Source organism: Clarias gariepinus, chromosome 2 (assembly GCF_024256425.1).
Source record: "Clarias gariepinus isolate MV-2021 ecotype Netherlands chromosome 2, CGAR_prim_01v2, whole genome shotgun sequence".
NCBI lineage: Eukaryota > Metazoa > Chordata > Actinopteri > Siluriformes > Clariidae > Clarias > Clarias gariepinus.
Genome location: NC_071101.1, coordinates 970,220 through 985,986, shown reverse-complemented (window position 1 = coordinate 985,986; position 15,767 = coordinate 970,220). Strand labels below are relative to the sequence as shown.

The 15,767-nt window shown below is 43.1% G+C and overlaps 4 protein-coding genes and 1 pseudogene across 4 annotated transcripts; 2 read left to right on the top strand and 3 right to left on the bottom strand.

Moving 5' to 3' along the window:
• Positions 1–3,147: 3,147 nt before the first annotated feature.
• The window catches only part of LOC128543031 (histone H3-like), a 65,938-nt pseudogene continuing 53,318 nt past the window's right edge, over positions 3,148–15,767 (bottom strand).
• LOC128543137 (histone H2A-like) lies at positions 4,553–4,939 on the bottom strand. Its single transcript, XM_053513484.1, has one exon. It carries the CDS (start codon positions 4,937–4,939, stop codon positions 4,553–4,555), a length of 387 nt encoding a protein of 128 aa, XP_053369459.1.
• On the bottom strand, positions 5,334–6,174 carry LOC128543069 (histone H1-like). Its single transcript, XM_053513379.1, has one exon. It carries the CDS (start codon positions 6,172–6,174, stop codon positions 5,563–5,565), a length of 612 nt encoding a protein of 203 aa, XP_053369354.1. The 3' UTR covers positions 5,334–5,562.
• On the top strand, positions 12,765–13,079 carry LOC128543270 (histone H4). The gene has a single exon (XM_053513645.1). The coding sequence runs from the start codon at positions 12,768–12,770 to the stop codon at positions 13,077–13,079; it is 312 nt and encodes a 103-aa protein (XP_053369620.1). The 5' UTR covers positions 12,765–12,767.
• Positions 13,539–15,679, top strand: LOC128543195 (histone H2B-like). Its single transcript, XM_053513561.1, has 2 exons — positions 13,539–14,030; positions 15,531–15,679. The coding sequence occupies exon 1, from the start codon at positions 13,569–13,571 to the stop codon at positions 13,941–13,943; it is 375 nt and encodes a 124-aa protein (XP_053369536.1). The 5' UTR covers positions 13,539–13,568; the 3' UTR covers positions 13,944–14,030; positions 15,531–15,679.

Sequence of the window (15,767 nt, the reverse complement as noted above, 5' to 3'; positions counted from 1 at the left end):
AGTGAGCTTATTGTTTTTTTGTAACACATGTTATGCGCTGAAATGCCCCCTGCCATGGATTTCCCCCAACATCATCGCTATCAAATATTATATTAGAACATAAATTCATAGGTTAATGGTTTACAAATTACAAATCACATGAGACAATAAAATAAGCAATATGAAAATAAATATGTTGTATATGAAAAAATAAAATAAAACATTTAATACATGTATACTTTTTTATTGTTTGTTATAACAAACAAAATTAGTTCCGTCCAATTTTTCATTATAAAAAATAATTATTTTTATTATATATAATTATTTGTTTGCATATTCATGACAAACCCCTGAAAAATAAATGTGTTACAAAATAAACATTATACAAGAATTTGTACAAGAATCTTTACAGCTGTCTCGTGCCTAGGGATTATCATACTAATATTATAATATTTGATAATAATAAACCTATAAATTTATGCTCTAATATAATATTACAGGGATTAAAGTGGAAAAAAATCTTCTGACTGAACTTTTTTTTAGGCCAAGCCATATTCCTTTAACAAACACTTTATTTAAATAGTCGAGACCAATAGCGTTTTAAGGGGAGATTAAAACGCTTTAATATAGCCAGTTTGCATATTTTAAAAGCTATTTGTAATCTTTGAAAAAAAAAACCTTTTCTTGTACAAATGTCTCTAGTGGCTCCAGGAGAGGTGGAGGCTGTAGCAGCAGTTTTGCCTTTAACTCCATGGGTGTAGGCTAGCGGCAGCTCTTCGTTTAACTCCAAGAGTGGAAGAGGTGGGGGCTTTAGCACAAACAGAAGAGGTGGAACCTTTCTTTACTTTTCTAACCCTAACTGCTGAGAGGACCTTCACAGCTTCCCTCAGTTTCCTTTCCTTTTGCTTGTCAAGGTTCACCTTCTTTTTCTTCAGATGATGTTGGTATGTCTCATAAGAAGACAGGCAAAATCTCCTTAATGCAGGGATAATTTAGGCCTTGGCCAAGGTGTTGAATGCCCCCATGGACTGATTCATGGAGAATCAATGATGGTGTCAGCGCAGATAAAGAGGTGATGATGTTGTTGAGGGGCAGGTTTTTCAGGAGGAATGTTGCTGCCTTTATGTAGCCTTCTATGAGAGAGCTGTAGACCTTCTGCACCCAGGGCTTCTTTTCTACTCTAGCCTTGTTTAAGGCAAAGAAGCTGAATCTCCCCACAGACAACCTTTTGTCAGTGGACTGCAAATCTCTCTGGTGAACATTAAGCTTCAACAAGCCCTTTGCACTCAAAGGAATAGTTTCAGCCTTCATAAATTTGAAAAAGTTCCCTAATCAATAGCAGCATTTCAGCATGCAGTGCATGAATCATGCGCTTTTCATGTTGCAACTTTTTCAGGAACACCTGGAAAGTTGGAAGTACACCTGAAAATCACAATAGAATCAGGTTTGAAATGGGTCTAAATATTTTATTTATTGATTAATAATTACAATCATTGTAATGCAACATACTCTTCTTGGAATATTACAACCCTTAAATATATTTTTTTTGGATTTGTTGTTGTTTATTTTCATCTGTTTTTATTTTTTTAGTTTTCGTCTAATTTTATTTACATCAGTCCTAAAATGTTTTAATTCTGGTTTAATAAGTTTGTAACGTTGTTTTTAAAAAGTGCCGTATAAATGGTTAATTAGTAGTAGTAGAAGTATTAACCAAAGTGATCTAATTAACAGTAATCTAAAAACTGTATTTATGGCTAACCCAGATTCCATTCCAGGATTTCAAAGAAAAATAATATATATAGCAATAAAGGGATTTCAATAAATTAGAAATCTCTGTACTTTTCTTAACGCTTAAAGTGAATAAAAATTGAACATACCTCGATACAAATCAATAATGGTTGTGAGCCTGTCGAGCTCTAAAAAAGCATAGAGATGCGCGTCTTTCATTTTTTTTGTTGACATCACTTCCGATCCTCGCAGATTTTGCCATTTGCTGTTGCAGACAAATTATCCTGGCCTTCTCATCAGATGTAACTGCATGCTTATCAAGAAGCTGGTCCAGGAGCCATCTGCATCACAAAATAACATATAGCCTACACATAAGGATTAAGAAGAAATAAAAATCTACAATGCTATTTCTAATTGCCAATACTTCAACAGTCATGACATACTTTTTGTGTTTAACGGTCAAGGCACTTTCTTTTCTTTATATAAAGGTTATTTAATAATTTGATTGCATCTGGAATGAAGCCCAGCTTTAACCCTTTGAGTCTCTGTACCTATAACTTATCCGGTGTGTGTGAATGCGAATACGACATGTAAGCTGGGATATAGCGCCTGAGTTTTGTTTTCAGTCGGATTCAAGTGCAGGATCCACCCGAAAGGTTGTACTATAACCCGACAATGCAGTAAATAAAAGAACAGGGGCATCGAGCAGTTTGTCCTTCTCATCATTACACCAGTATGAATTAATGGGCTGTTACGCTGTACCTCAATATTAATTAGACACCTTTACTTTTAATTTACGGAGGGAGGGATATTGATCCTTTCTCAATGCAGCGAATTTCTTTGAGCAAATTAATCATAATTTCATTGAATGAAAAGGAGGAAGAAGAAAAGGTTGAGCTAAAAGTTACACGAAAATAAGAAAAAGCTTTAGAGGTAAATGCTGTGAAATGCTTCAAATGAACAAATCCTGCCTTTGGTGTTAAGGTTCTGCAGGCTCTCCATTTATTTTATTTTTACACTTTTATCAATCCCGCGAAACATCGGAGCCTTCCTGCACTAAGTGTGTCCATGCGATATTAAATATAGTTATACCTCAGCCGTAGCCTGACATGTACTTCTTCAAAACTAAACCAAAACCCGGAATAATAAAATGTTTAGATTGGATAGAGAAACGTGCATTCGCTCCACTCCAGGCTTTGATCACATCCTTCTCAGCAGGCTGAATACATTTTGTCTTTCCTTAATTTAAGACCTATTTAAACTAAAATTAAGACATTTATTACACTATTTGAGAAATGTAAGCCTGCATATACAGCATTAAAATTAAACTTAAAACATTAAGGACAGGCGAAACAGTATAATTGACGGAATTCCGCCGATGATTCGCTACAAATAAATGAAATACGTCGTAAAACGGAGAACTTTGGTCCTGGGAAAAGCGTCAATTTTTCGGAAACATTGAGGTGGCTCTTAAAAGAGCCTTTGTGTATATAAGACGTAACGTAAGATGTTTAAGCGCGCTCTCCGCGAATACGGCGGGCCAGCTGAATGTCCTTGGGCATGATGGTCACTCTCTTGGCGTGAATAGCGCACAGGTTGGTGTCCTCGAACAGACCGACCAGATAAGCCTCACTCGCCTCCTGCAGGGCCATGACAGCCGAGCTCTGAAAGCGCAGGTCGGTCTTAAAGTCCTGAGCTATTTCTCTCACCAGACGCTGGAACGGCAACTTACGGATGAGCAGCTCGGTAGACTTCTGATAACGGCGAATCTCCCTCAGAGCCACAGTGCCGGGCCTGTAACGGTGAGGCTTCTTCACGCCGCCGGTAGCCGGCGCGCTCTTACGGGCAGCTTTAGTGGCGAGCTGCTTCCTAGGCGCCTTACCGCCGGTGGATTTACGCGCGGTCTGCTTGGTTCTTGCCATCGCTTACGTGCTGCTTGTGCTTCTTTAGAGAAAAACAGAATGAGTGACACGAGAGAACGCGGCCTATTTACAGCCTAACGCTCGGCTGCGCTGATTGGGCGTCTTGAAAGCGCCGCCTGTCATTGGTTCCAACGTGTTACGTCACCCCGTAACGTAATGAGGCTTCAATTTTATTGGCTGCTCTTCTCCCACCGACTCGTTTGAAACTTATTACCTTAACCAAAAACCGAGCGGGCTGCTTGCGTTTTAAAATGTCATTTACAAGGTTATACATTGTTTTGTACATATACATCTAAAAATTATGAAATTTATAATGCAAAGTTAAAACATGGTAGCAAATTTCATGCATATTTTATTCTTAAAAGCCACATGAGACCTTTTGTCGTTGCTGACCATCACATTCCTCTTGTGTAAGGTCCGCTAGCATGCAAGTAAAACATCACATACCTCATTGGTCGGAAGAACTCAAAAAGAGAAAATGAACTAAATCTTTACATGTATTCATTCCAAAAAAGTCTCCAGAAAAACAAGTCTGCACAACACTGTAACTTAAAATATTAGTCTGCCGACCACAACTCTCACATGGGCAAGTATATAGTGTCGCACACAATTAAACCCTGACTGGAGAACATTGGTTCCACTCTGAAAATACTATTCCGATGTCAAATTCTAAATCATATTCCTGCTCAACTAAAATTAGAATTAGTAATGGTAGCAGTTACACACATTATATAGAAGAGATCCCCACTGAAAACTCATTCTGTCAGGTAACCTCTTATTATAAAATATATATTAATCCTTTACGTTTACATTTTATAAGTGTTTGTGAACTGATTAGGGAAGGGGGAGAGCACTTTTAAAGAAAAAGTGGGTGGCTCTTAAAAGAGCCTTTGGATACTGACGAACGCAGCAGCAGAGTGAAATTACTTGGTCTTGGCCGGCTTCTCGGTCTTCTTGGGCAGAAGCACAGCCTGGATGTTGGGCAGCACACCACCCTGAGCGATGGTCACTCCGCCGAGCAGTTTGTTCAGCTCCTCATCGTTACGCACGGCGAGCTGCAGGTGCCGGGGAATAATACGGGTCTTCTTATTGTCGCGGGCGGCGTTACCAGCCAACTCCAGGATCTCAGCAGTCAGATACTCCAGCACAGCGGCCAAGTAGACCGGAGCGCCGGCACCAACGCGCTCAGCGTAGTTTCCTTTACGGAGGAGCCTGTGGACTCGGCCGACGGGGAACTGCAGTCCGGCTCTGGATGAGCGAGTCTTGGCCTTGGCACGGGTTTTTCCGCCGGTTTTGCCTCTTCCAGACATGATTCACTACGTTAACGTGTTCAAAGAGAAACGTAAAATGTAAGCGTGCATTTACTAGTGCTCTCTAATATAGGCTAAACTGCTGCATCCTCATTGGCTACAATCGTTGTGACAAACCAACCAATCACTAACACTCCGCCGAAATCCGACTTCTCTCCGCCCCTGTCTCGAATCAAAAGATATAGAGTTTTGATGCTTTTTTTTAAATGATTTGTTTAATGAGAAAATACATAGATGATTACAATGACAGTCACAATACACAAAAATATCCACAACGATAATTTAATTCCAAAAAGGTTTAAAAAAAAAAAATGTTAAAGTTGCAAACGAAAATCAAAAATTTTTATATTTCACTATCTACAAGAAGAGTGTCCCACACAACAGAATCTTACCTGCATGCATTTTAATATAATGTACTTTTACATGACTAGACTGAACTGTATACTAAATAAAAAAAAATCATAAAATCACAGCATTCCTTAGTATCTTATAGTATTAGTTACGTGGTTATTCTATTTATGTAGTTTGACAAAATAGCAAAATATTGCTCATTAAACGACAACGTGGGTGGCTCTTAAAAGAGCCGTTTAGGGGGAAATATGTAAGAAATAAACTTAACATGTTTACTTCTTCTTAGGAGCTGCCTTTTTCGCCTTGGGCGTTTTAGGCTTGACAGCCTTGGAAGCTTTGGCCTTAACCGCCTTCGCCTTTTTGGGGCTCTTCGCTGCCTTTTTAGGGGTCGCCGGCTTTTTCGCCTTCTTGGGGCTCTTGGTGACTTTCTTGGCGGCAGCGGCGGGTTTCTTCACTTTCTTAGGAGACTTTTTGGCGGCGGCGGGTTTCTTGGCCGCTACCTTCTTGGGCTTCTTCGCCGCTGCGGGCTTTTTGGCGGCCGGCTTCTTCGCTTTGGGTGCGGTTTTCTTGGCTTCGGTCTGCTTCTTGTTTAGCTTGAAAGAACCAGACGCGCCGGTGCCTTTGGTCTGAACCAAGACTGCTTTTTTCACCAGATTGTTGACGGCAAGCTTGACGCGGGACTTGTTCTTCTCCACATCGTATCCACCGGCAGCCAGAGCTTTTTTCAGGGCGGGTAAAGACACGCCATTCCTCTCCTTGGACGCGGAAACCGCTTTGACGATCAGCTCGCCGACGCTAGGCCCGGCTTTCTTTGGCCGCGAACCTGCTTTCTTCTTGGGCGCTTTGGCCGGCGCGGCGGCGGGCGCGGGAGCCACTTCTGCCATCTCTTTCTCCGGGATCCAAGTAGAATAAACGAGTGTAACGCTGAGCGCGCAGTAAAACACTGGAACCTCCCTCCCCTCTGATCTTAAAGCACACATGAGAGCGGTGTAGACTCAACCAGGCAGCCGCTGAATGACTGCGCTTCCCTCACACGATAGCGAGTGTGTTTTCTCCGGACATTTCTCTGCGAATATCCGAGTCCTGACTGCAGATCTCAACCGTTCAAGCACACGTTTAGTGAGAAAGGCCTTTCCTCTTTCTTCCGAGGCCCGACACGGTCAGTTAGACAGCCGCACTCTCGCGCAGTAGCCATAAACGTGCGCCGCGCGCCTGCAGCTCGAGCCGGCGGACTGCGCATTTCGTGCGTGTCGTGTGTAAAAACCGGACAAAAACAGGTCGCACCGCTGTAAGAACTCTGGTCCGAACTGAAGGCGAGTCCTGTCAGTGAGCTCGATGTGTGAGCACTGGCCGAGCGCTGTGTGTGGGATATGAAACGGAGCTTGTTTTGGTCTGTGTAAAGCACAGCTTAGGGAGTCAGGTTGAGAGAGCGAGAGCGAGTGTGTGTGTGTGTCTGTCAGGTGTGGGGGGAGGTTTTGTTTATTTGTTTGTTAGTTAGCAATCATCTAAGAAATGTCCCTCACTATTCCATCCTATGATCACATGGTGGACCTTCAGTTAATACAGTGATTCACTGTTGCACGTGACTGTGTCCTGTTTATCACATATTTTGAATTTCTTGTCGACATATGAAGCTTATGATACTTACTGTTATTCTTTCAGTGAGGATGATGGTGGTGATGTCACTAATTATATTAACCAATTTCTCACAGTTTCCCCAAATGCCAGGATGGACATCACTTTTAGCGACATATACAAAATGTTTAAAAAATATATATGAAAAAGGAATATAAAAATTCTTATTAAAGGATTTGCTGAGAATAATAAGAATAAAGTCATCTTCTGGACAACTGAAAAGTGAGCGGTTTTTCCCATGAATTCAAATTCAAATTTTTTTTTTCATTTGCTTTGAAAACTGCTCATGACCTTAAAATAAAAGACTATGAATAGGAAATAAATATAAAAAATAAAATTAAAGGTAAATTTAACTAGGAAAGAATAAAATACAATATAAAATGTAAGTTAAAATAAAATAACTGTACAACAAGAATACATAATATAGAACAATAAAAAACGCTGTAAAAAGTAGGTATAGATTAATGTCATTTTTGTGTGGGATGAAGTTAGAATGAAAGATAATAAAAAAAATGGTAATGTCCAGGGTTGTGCAATCTCCATATTTAAAGTGTCTTGTGCAGTGCAAATATGCTTAAAGGTAATTTATTTAAAGTGGCTTGTGATTGAGGGATTTAACTAATGACCACGAAGTGTAGTTGTGCAGTGGCCACTAGAGTAAACGAATGTCCAGAATGTCCAGAGTGAGTGTAAAAAACATATGTGTGGATGTGCAAAATGGATAAGTACTGTATTGATGACGGGGGTCTGGTAGTTCCTCTCTTGCTTAGTGCTGAAGTCCACTATCAACTCCTTTGTCTTACTGACGTTTAGATGGAGGTTGTTCCTCTGGCACCAGTTCTCCAGATTCCTAATCGCCTTCCGGTACACTGAGACTGTGTCTGAGTCCCGAACACTATTTGGAAGACTATTCCATAACTTTGGGGCTTAGTAAGAAAAAGCTCTGCCCCCTGCTGTAGTTTTAATAATACGCGGTACTGACAAGCAGCCTGCATCCTTTGATCGAAGTAGGCGTGGCGGATTGTAAGACACTAGCAGTTCACTCAGATACTGCGGCGCGAGACCATTCAATGCTTTATACATCAAGAGTAGTATTTTAAAATCGATGCGAAATTTCACAGGAAGCCAATGCAATGTGGATAAGATAGGGGTAATGTGCTTATATCTTCTGGTTCGAGTGAGGACTCTCGCTGCTGCATTCTGGACTAATTGAAGCTTATTTAAGCACCTTGTTGAACAACCAGACAGTAAGGCGTTACAATAATCCAACCTAGATGTGATAAAAGCATAAACTAGTTTTTCTGCATCATTTGGTGACAATATATTTCTTATCTTGGCAATATTTCTGAAGTGAAAGAATGCTATCCTGGTTATATTATCCACATGTGCTTCAAATGAAAGGCTTGAATCTATAATCACACCGAGGTCTTTTACTGTTGCACTTGATGGAACAGAAAGGCCATTTAAAATCACAAAGTGATCAGAAAGCTTACTTCTAGCTGCTTGTGGTCCTATGACTAGAACTTCTGTCTTATCAGGATTAAGCGGAAGGAAATTAATTAACATCCAATCTCTTATCTCCTGCACACATTGCTCAACTTTATTAAGCTAGTTTTTCTCATCAGTAAACGTAAATAAATAGAACATACAACATACATGCATACATACGTACAGTCAAATGTTTTTTTCTCATCTGGTTTTGCTGAAACGTATACTTGTGTGTCATCAGCATAACAATGAAAACTAATACCATGTTTACGAATTATGTTGCCTAGAGGAAGCATGTAAAGGGAAAAAAGCAGTGGGCCTAAAACAGAACCCTGTGGAACACCAAACTCAACTTGAGAACATAAAGAATGGTCACCATCTAAATCTACAAACTGATAACGATTAGTCAAATAGGATCTGAGCCATAAGAGGGCCGTTCAGCGTAATGCTTTTCAGTTATCTGAAACTAACTAGGTTAAAACTAAACTAAAATGACTGCCAACGAGAGGCCGTTAGAACACGTTTTGCGTGATCCTTAACCAAACTGTGTTTGACGGTCTTCAAGAATTTCATATCCTCACGCAGAAATAGGAAGGGAACGTTGGGCGTCCATGGTGTGTTTTACCCAGAGGTAGATGAGCCTCAATTATATTCGGAGGTAAAACGCACAGTGGATGCCCAACGTTCCCTTCCTTTTTCTGCGTGAGGATATGAAGTTGTCAGGCAACTTCTTGAAGACCGTCAAACACTTGTTCTGATATGTCGTTGTTGTCGCACTGTCACTTTGTTGTTGCTCGTTTTGCACATTTGCACGTGCACTTTATGTTGTTGTCTGTTGTCTGGAAAAAAACCTGTAGATAGTCTTTTAGTTAGTTAGTCTTTAGTTAGTTTTTGTTAATTTATGTTGTAATTTATGTTAGGAATATCTGTCTTGTCTCTGCTAGCCAGCTAACTAGGCCTCCTAGCTAGCTAGTTTAGCTTCTCTGTTAATTTAATCGTTCTTAATTTTACCGGCTAATGATTTTAACTCATTAGCGGCAGCTTGTAAAAAAAATAAAAATACACCATAGTTGCCAGACAGCAGACATTACAAGCCAAGGCATTACTAGTTGATTCGAAACAATCTCACTCCAGGGACCGCCTACCTTATCAGCATACAGCGACAAAGAAATGTAGAAATGTGGAAATGCAGAAATAAAAAAATGGGAAATGCCGAACTAAATAAATGAAGAAATGTGGAAATGCAGAAATAAATAAATATGTTAATAAACAAAAGTAGGAATATATTTAGCAATTTTCCAGGGCTTATTGTATTTATGGATGTATTTATTTTTATATTTACTTATTTATTCACAAATTTATTTATTTATTTATTTATAATTATGTCATGTTTAGTCCTCCATACTCCATATCTTGTACCTCGAGTGTTGGAGGTTCAAATCCTGCTTCAGGTCTGTGTGCGGGGAGTTTGCATAGTCCCCCTGTGCTTGTCGGGTTTCCTCCTGGTACGAGCGTTTCATACCAAAATCGTTACCAAATTGCCCGTATTGTGTGAATATGTGTGTGTTTGTGCGCTCTTTACACGGTTTTAATTAAACTTCATTTAAGAAAGGTGTTACACATTACACGATACATATACATGGTTACAAATGCTTTATTTTTACACTGTTAATTACACTGATATGTAACAATGTTTAAACATTTATGCCGTATATGCAAAATACTACTGATAATTACGTTAAATTAGAATTTATATTGTGGCGTGGGCGGGGTGACGACCAGCATGCCTTGCGGAAATGTCGGTGTGTTCACCATGATGGGGAAAGGTGTTTGGGTTGGTGGCTTCGGCCCTGTTTGTGTGTGTAGGGTGTGACGTGTGAAATGTGCTCCAGTTCAAGCTAGTGCTGAATTGGATGTAGGCTCCTGAGTGAGGGTGCTGCCCATGCCTTACATGCTGTGTGCTTAATAAAGTACTCCCAGCCATTGCATTGGGCAGCAAATAAGCTCACTCGTCTCTCCAGCATTCTTCCCGGCGTAAAAACGCTACATTGGTGTCAGAAGTGGGATGGAGAATAACGGGTTCGAGCGCACAACGGAGGACCTTCAGAAAATCCAAGCGGGCCGCCGAGTAGCGGAGCGACTACTCGTGCAGAAGAAGCGCTTTCCTGACGGAGCTAGCGCGAGCACACCACGTCAGCCAACGTGGAGCGGGAAGAAGAAAATCCCGGCGCTGGATCTCGGGGCGGAGGCTGGCGCTGCACAAGCGCCGGAGCAAGATACAGCTCCGTGCGCCGTTAGCCGGCAAAGCGACCTGCCGCTGCGCGAGGCCGAGCGCGCTGAGCCCATATCGGCGGTACATCACGGCGGAAGAGCCGAGCGACCGCCCGCAGCTCAGTGGCGCTCGGTTCGTGAACCTAGCCGGGGACAGGGCTACCCGTCGCGGCTAGGCAACGAGCAGCGCTCCGACGTTTCGCGGCGAGGCCGAGGCACGGGACAGCGTACACCAGCAGCCGCTAAACTAGCGCCGGGAGGACGCGTGGGAAGCCGCGCTGGGCTTTACATTGACTGTGTGCTGGATGGCGTCTTACTGCGGGCGCTCGTGGACACCGGCTCCACTGTTTCGCTGCTGCGCTCTGGAGTACTGGGGCAAAGCAAGCGTGTTCGCCGACGGCCTGATCCTGCTTTCAGCATCCGCACCATTGCTGGGGGGTTGCGTCAAGGTACGGGCGTGTCGCACAGTGCGAGTCCAGGTGGGTGGTCGAACTTTTCCACACCAGTTCTTAGTGGGGAATGTCGAGGAGGACTGCGTTCTGGGGTTGGACATTTTGGAGAGATGGGGTGCGGTGCTGAACTTGTCCAGCGGAACTCTGCGTGGTAACTTCGGGGTAGCCAGGTTGCTCGGACCCAAACCACAGCCGGACAGGTTAGCAGCACACACCCGGGGGGCGGAACTTCCGGTAGCAGACCGAGTGGGAAATCTGCGCGCTAACACCGGCGCTTTACCTCGCCGGCCGGGCAGCAAAGCGCGTGGCCGGTACTGCGAGCAAGTGGAGCGCCGTCGCGCTGTAGAACCCTCGACGCAGGACGTTCCCCCCGTGCAGTCCTCCAGGCTCTCCGGTGGTGATCAGCCGTCCGAGCCAGCGTGCAGCCGCGTTACTGCGTCACCCGCAGTCGCTTCGCCGGTCTCACAGAACTGTGAACCGCTCATCGCCAGGCAGAAGGGCCCCACCCAGCGCTCGCGGGCACCGCTGCAAGACTTTCGGGTGGGGGCACCTATGGAGCGAATGGGCGTGGACACTCACAGCCAGGGGCGAGATTTTGCTGCTGGCGAGCAGGTGTGGGTGTGTTCCTCCGGAAGGAGAAGGAGGGGGCCCCCGGCCGGGCGTGTGTCTCATTGGGTGGGCCCCTGTACGGTAATATCTCGGCTCTCCGATGTCATCTACCGGGTGCGGTTGGCGGGGCGGGCACGAGTTTTGCTCCACTGGGACCGTCTTGCGCCTTGCCAGCCACACGCCGGGGAAACATTGAACTCTGTGGAGGCCGGACCGCCTCAGGACTACAGTCGCGTTCATCCCTCACCTGCCAAAGGACGCCGGCGTTCCCACCGCCAGCGCCGACCGCCTACACACCTTCGAAACCAAGTTCGTCATGGTGACCAGGGACGGTCACAGCTCGGGTGGGGGCAGTGTGGCGTGGGCGGGGCGGCGGCTGACGACCAGCATGCCTTGCGGAAATGTCGGTGTGTTCACCATGATGGGGAAAGGTGTTTGGGTTGGTGGCTTCGGCCCTGTTTGTGTGTGTAGGGTGTGACGTGTGAAATGTGCTCCAGTTCAAGCAAGTGCTGAATTGGATGTAGGCTCCTGAGTGAAGGTGCTGCTCATGCCTTACATCCGCGCCATTGCATTGGGCAGCAAATAAGCTCACTCGTCTCTCCAGCATTCTTCCCGGCGTAAAAACGCTACAATATTTCTATTAGGTCTCGCGGATGCTTATGCGGATGCTTAATAAAGTACTCCCAGCCATTGCATTGGGCAGCAAATAAGCTCACTCGTCTCTCCAGCATTCTTCCCGGCGTAAAAACGCTACAATATTTCTATTAGGTCTCGCGGATGCTTATTTGCAATTTGCAGAGTATATTTTATACCAAATAAATCATACTTATTTGGTATAAAATATAATCACGCATTTTATATATATATATATATATATATATATATAAAACATCATATTACGAACGTTGGTCTTAGTCCCGCCTCCTCAATCTGGTCTCAAGTAGGTCCTCTGGAGGCGAATAAACACGTCGTCGCTGTACGAATAGTTTCATTCTATCGCTTAGCTTTGTGAAAGTGGTACGATGTCAGGAAGAGGCAAAGGCGGGAAAGGACTCGGGAAGGGAGGCGCTAAGCGTCACCGTAAGGTTCTCCGCGATAACATCCAGGGAATCACCAAACCCGCTATTCGCCGTCTGGCGCGCCGTGGCGGAGTAAAACGTATTTCCGGCCTGATCTACGAGGAGACTCGCGGTGTGCTCAAGGTGTTTCTGGAGAACGTCATCCGCGACGCCGTCACCTACACCGAGCATGCTAAGAGAAAGACCGTCACCGCCATGGATGTGGTGTACGCTCTGAAACGCCAGGGACGCACCCTGTACGGCTTCGGCGGTTAAACACTACAACGGCTAACGACACGAACACAACGGCTCTTTTAAGAGCCACCCACATCTCCAGCAAAAGAGTTCATATCTTCAATTTAAAGTTTGTTACACACACACACACACACTAGTTAAAAATGTGGATAACGTTTATTTACAAATTATATGTACAGGATATCTTTTGATGGTCGAACACATGATATACTTATTTTCTGGATTAAATTATTGTAAATATTCTGGTTTATTAATTTATTTATTTATTATAAAAACAATAAATTAACCCGCGACTCTAAAACGGCGGGAAGGGACACAAAGCGAAGCGGAGGGGGGAGGAGTAACAGGAAAAGACTGAGGTGGTAGGAGGTCCCTCACGTGTAGAGGTTTTGAATATAGACCAATCAAAATCCGTTCTTGGCTTGTGCTTAATTACAATGTGACCTGTACATAGAGGGGCCTCGAGGCGGAGCTGTTCATTCTTTTTCAGTATCGAGAATCAGCAGCACCATGCCTGAGCCAGCCAAGACCGCCCCCAAGAAGGGCTCGAAGAAAGCCGTGACTAAGACCGCCGGCAAAGGAGGCAAGAAGCGCAGAAAGTCCAGAAAGGAGAGCTACGCTATATACGTGTACAAAGTGCTGAAGCAGGTTCACCCCGACACCGGCATTTCGTCCAAGGCGATGGGAATCATGAATTCGTTCGTTAACGACATCTTCGAGCGCATTGCCGGTGAGTCCTCTCGTCTGGCTCACTACAACAAACGCTCCACCATCACTTCCCGGGAGATCCAGACCGCCGTGCGCCTGTTGCTGCCCGGTGAGTTGGCCAAGCACGCCGTGTCCGAGGGCACCAAGGCCGTGACTAAATACACCAGCTCCAAGTAAAGCGCGTCACCGCCGCCTTCATCAACACAACGGCTCTTTTAAGAGCCACCCATGTTGTCCGTCAAAGAGTGATTTCCTGCCGTGTAGGTTTGTGTATTTCGGAGTCGTTTTCTAGGAGCCACTTATAAATCCAATAGAATTTTAAAGCTGCATTGTTCTAGATCAAAGTAGTTTCTAGCAGTACAGAGCTGTTCAGAACTAGCGTGTAGCAGCTTTACAACTCTGCTCTACTCGTAGCTGTTACTTTTTCTTACAATAAATAAAACCATGAATCTCGGACGTTTAAAGGAATTTAATTTAATACAACATGAAGACTAAGGAAAAAACAGACAGTGGAATAAATAAACTTCTATTATACAAATATTTAACTCTCCTGTTGACTCTCACTCATGTAAAGTGACTGGGGTTGTTTGGTTCCATTATGAATCCACTAAAATACATATTTATAATGTTCCATCAGACCTTTTTTTTCAGCGCTTGTAAACTTTACTATTTTAAACTTGCATTTGCTGTGTATGTCCTGCAGACCTTATTTACTGGAGCTCGAAACCCACATTTTTTTAGAAAAAAAAAAAAAAAGATTTTGACTATGACAAATACTAAGATAAAGCCTATTGTACTGTTTATCACAGAGTACTTCAGTGAGATGTTTACCAAAATTACTTTTTTGAAAGATTTTATATATATATATATATATATACACAACAAAAATATGAACGCAACACCTTTGTTTCTGCTCCGATTTTTCATGAGATGAACTTAAAGATCTAAAATTCATTCCAGATACACAATATTTTCATTTCTCTCAAACATTGTTCACAAATCAGTCTAAATGATTATTTAAACAGTCATGTTTCAGCAATATAATGCATGGCCCCATGTTGCAAGGATCTTTCCTTGCAACATGGGGCCATGATAGGGATAGGGAAAGACACAGAGGACATAGTTGAACTGTAACTAATAACAGTGTTTGTGTGTGTGTCTTATTAATTAATTAAGCTCTAATGAAGCTCCTTTTCTGTGGTTGGATTAAGGCAACGATGCCGACTCTTTAAATAGCGAACAGGGCAGTACACTGGAGGAGCAGGATAATGACCTAAAACACATCTTAACCAGGGGTGCCAATAATTGTGGAGGGTGCTATATATATGACATCATTATAATGACAATATGATTATATTATTAATATGATAATATAATATACATCATAGTATTTTCTTTTCTTGAAGTGTGTGTACATGTTTTGTCTGACTCTGTATACCAGATCAATTAGGACTAATTAGAGTCTATAACTCATGAGTCATATTAACTAAGACGATTAGCAGGAGGGAGGTGATTTAGTTTTCTCAGCCGTTACATTTTATATTTTACACAAACTTCTCTGCTTCTCTACGTAGCTGCACTTCCTGTGGATCAATCCCATAAAGCCAGTTTTAATTCAGTGAAAGATTGTTTAGGAGAGTTTAATTAAGTGCACTGTGGGCCATTAGAACCTTGAACACATGAACTCTACAGTTTACTGTGTCCTGAATACTTGACTTGTTTGTACAAACTAGTCTGTTTCTGTCTGCCGCTTTTATGTTACAGGCCCAGCAGACCAGAGCAAAGAGGACGACACTCGCCACAACAGATTCGTAAAACATCCGAAGAATGGTATTACAGATGTTGAAAGATCTGAGCCTTCTCAAAAAGTACAACCTGCTCTGTTCTTTCTTGTAGAGGGCCATTGTGTTAACTGTCCAGTTTATTATCCAGATACACTCCTACACTCTAAAAAACGCTGGGTTGTTTTTTCTACCCAAACGCTGGGTTGCCTCTGTTGGG